General features: G+C 55.9%; 1 protein-coding gene across 1 annotated transcript; it reads right to left on the bottom strand.

Moving 5' to 3' along the window:
* Nucleotides 1–612: 612 nt before the first annotated feature.
* LOC118082777 (growth factor receptor-bound protein 2-like) lies at nucleotides 613–1,573 on the bottom strand. The gene has a single exon (XM_035110610.2). The coding sequence runs from the start codon at nucleotides 1,336–1,338 to the stop codon at nucleotides 613–615; it is 726 nt and encodes a 241-aa protein (XP_034966501.1). The 5' UTR covers nucleotides 1,339–1,573.
* Between the last annotated feature and the right edge of the window lie 1,918 nt (nucleotides 1,574–3,491).

Raw genomic sequence — 3,491 nt, 5'->3', positions numbered from 1 at the left:
CAGATTTCGCCATTCCCCACTTGGTCATAAAAATCAGATACTTACAAAACGTTTTACGAAGTGCTATCTGGTTGATTTATTTCATGCTAAAATTTGCGTTTCTCCCCATCACCCACTAAAAAGAATTTACACAACGACACCTGAAAAGCTCTGGACCGCCTTCTGAAACTTTTAAAAACAACACAGCTTTATGAAAAATAAAATAAAATACCAGAATATGTTCAACCACAAATTTAAGGAGAGAGGAAACAACTGTCCTTGTGGCTGATCTGGCTATTGTCCAAAATGTTTCGAAACAACCCTGCGACTTGGCAGGGCGGGCGAGCAAAGGGGAGCCCCTCTCTCTCCACCTTCCTCACCTCTAATCCTTTCAGAGCAGATCACAATGGACTTTAAAAGAGGAATGAAAGCTATGTACAGGATAAACCGACTGGTACAGTTATTTATTGCAGGACGGCAGGAGTCCAGTGAACTGGTGCTAGTTAAGACTGTGTGTGTGCTCACGCGTTTGTATGTGCTTAAGCCAGGGGGTGGAGAATCTGTTTGCTTCCTCTTTCCTCCAGAGAAAGCCAACGTACAAATCCCTTCATCCCCAGTCAGCATGCTCAATGGTCAGGGAAGATGGGAGCTGCAAGGCCAAGTGAATCCCCTCTCCCGCACCCCAGCAACATCACTACCGGTGCAACATCCATCCCATTTCACTGGCGCCACGAAGTTGTGGGGTAGCATGCCCCTCCGCCCTTGGCAGGCTCCTTTCCACCAGTTGGGGTCGGAATCGTCCAGGATCCGAATGACATCTCCACGTCGGAAGCCCAGCTCGCACGCCTCTTGAGGCCGGAAGTCAAACAGCGCCCGCACGTAGGTAGGAAACCGAGCGCCCTGCTCCATGTCTCGCAGGAGAATCACTTTGTCCCGGGAGACGGAGGTCGTCCGATGGTGCTGCACCAGCTCGTTCAGGGAGTTGAAGGCGACCGCGCCGAGGAAGTAGTGCCCGCTCAAGTCTCGGAAGACCCTGAAGTGCTGCACGTCGGCCCCCGTCTTGACCGAGAGCGAGAAGCCGCCTGGAGCGCTCTCGCTCTCGCGGACCATGAACGCGCCGTCGAGGCTCTGCCTGGCCAACGCCTCGTCGGCGATGTCCCGCGGGAGCTTGCCCCAAAACCAGGGGTGGGGCTTGAAGGTGATGCGATTCTCGGGGACGAGACCCTCTCGCCCAGCCCGCTCCGCGTTGGCCCAGTAAGGCTCGCAATCTTTCTCCAAGACCTTCAGGAGGTCGCCCCGTCGGAAGCTGAGCTCGTCCCAGTCGCGGGCTTGGAAATCGTACTGGGCCACGGCTTCCATCCCCTGGAAGAAGAAAGTGGCTGTGTTGCCCCACTACGAAGCTGATTCCCTTCTCCGACGGCGCTAGGGTGGCCTCGTTTAAGGCGCTCTCAGGGTTCCCGGGCGCAATGGCGCGCCAACCCCGCGCCTTCCGCACTCAATCCGGCCTCAAGGCGTGCGGCTGTTTTGGAAGAAGATGGGGGCTCTGGGAGAGGGTTTTTAAAACAATTTCCTCTGCTAATAATCTTTCCCACCCTCCACTGCAACACATCCTCCCCCAAGCCGGGATGGTGGAAAAGGCGGAATGGAGAAAAACTTCTAAAGAAAAGTCATGTAGTAGCAGTAGTAATAAATAATGACAGCGGTTACATACACGAGGTTATTTTAGAAAGGAAATCTCTGCATTATCCACATTTTTATTAACCCTGATTATGCTCTCCTTTTTCTTTTTCTGTACAAAAACATAAGTGCAACAATATATTTGTATAAAATGCTTCTGTTCTTAAAATGCAATTCTGTGTGCGTACCCTCAAGCAGGCTCCGTCTGAGTTCATGAGGACTTCCCACCAGCCAAGCTGGTTGCAGGATCACAGCCTAAAAGATTCTTTTCAACAGGCCATGGGGCTGCAATCCTAAACACAGTTGTTATAAGAGAGCCCTTATGTAGGTAGTGGGCCTTCTTTTGCTAGTTTTCTTCATAAAGGGATCCTTTCCGATTCACCCATCTCTCCAGGTTTTCCACCATCCCAGTTTGGGGTGGGTGGTGGGAGCAATTATTAACAGATGAAAGGGTTAAAACCCCTCTTAAAGAGCCCAGTGTCCTTTCAAGTAGCTGCCTGGGAGGGGCTGCCATGTAGTTTTGCTCTGAAAGTTGATCATCCTATATAATAATGTCCAAGATGTCCCTGCGTCCAAGCTGTCCCGTGTGTCCCTGGGTCACTGCGCATGTGCCCCAGGGATACAGGGATTGGACAGCAGAGACTGCGCGCGCGCACTCTCCCCCCCCTCTGCCTCCTCCAACCGCCGCTCCTGCCGGACACCGCCTCACTGCAGGGCACGTCAGGGAAGCGAGGGTGGAGGCCGGTGAAGGCCTCCTCACAACCCTCCCTGGCCATGAGGAGCGGCGGTTGGAGGAGGCAGGGGGGGGGGAGAGTGTGCGCGTCCTTCCTGTCGGCGGCTGCGGGAGGGGAACGGAGGAGGAGAACGCAGCGCTTTCTCCTCCTCCGTTTCTGTCCCCCTGCCGCCAACAGCAAGGACAGGTCCCAGGGTTCGGAGAAGCGCTGCGCAAGCGCTTCTCCGAACCCTGGGATGTCTTCTTCCTGTCGGCGGCTGCGGGAGAGGAACGGAGGAGGAGAATGCAGCGCTTTCTCCTCCTCCGTTCCTGTCCCCCTGCCGCCGACAGCAAGGACAGGTCCCAGGGTTCGGAGAAGCGCTGCGCAAGCGCTTCTCCGAACCCTGGGATGTCTCCTTCCTGTCGGCGGCTGCGGGAGAGGAACGGAGGAGGAGAACGCAGCGCTTTCTCCTCCTCCGTTCCTGTCCCCCTGCCGCCGACAGCAAGGACAGGTCCCAGGGTTCGGAGAAGCGCTGCGCAAGCGCTTCTCCGAACCCTGGGATGTCTTCTTCCTGTCGGCGGCTGCGGGAGAGGAACGGAGGAGGAGAATGCAGCGCTTTCTCCTCCTCCGTTCCTGTCCCCCTGCCGCCGACAGCAAGGACAGGTCCCAGGGTTCGGAGAAGCGCTGCGCAAGCGCTTCTCCGAACCCTGGGATGTCTTCTTCCTGTCGGCGGCTGCGGGAGAGGAACGGAGGAGGAGAATGCAGCGCTTTCTCCTCCTCCGTTCCTGTCCCCCTGCCGCCGACAGCAAGGACAGGTCCCAGGGTTCGGAGAAGCGCTGCGCAAGCGCTTCTCCGAACCCTGGGATGTCTTCTTCCTGTCGGCGGCTGCGGGAGAGGAACGGAGGAGGAGAATGCAGCGCTTTCTCCTCCTCCGTTCCTGTCCCCGTGCCGCCGACAGCAAGGACAGGTCCCAGGGTTCGGAGAAGCGCTGCACAAGCGCCTCTCCGAACTCCAGGATGTTCTAGCGCCCGTTATTAAACGGGCTGAAATACACTAGTACTGTAATACTGTAGCTCAACTGGCAGGAGCCATACAAGATGACCTGAGAAGCACACAAGAAGA

Source organism: Zootoca vivipara, chromosome 3 (assembly GCF_963506605.1).
Source record: "Zootoca vivipara chromosome 3, rZooViv1.1, whole genome shotgun sequence".
Lineage (NCBI taxonomy): Eukaryota > Metazoa > Chordata > Lepidosauria > Squamata > Lacertidae > Zootoca > Zootoca vivipara.
This window is presented reverse-complemented; position numbering and strand designations above follow the sequence as displayed.

Excerpts from the sequence above, each read along its gene's own strand:
- LOC118082777 (XM_035110610.2), bottom strand. The coding sequence starts at position 1,338 with ATGGAAGCCGTGGCCCAGTACGATTTCCAAGCCCGCGACTGGGACGAG.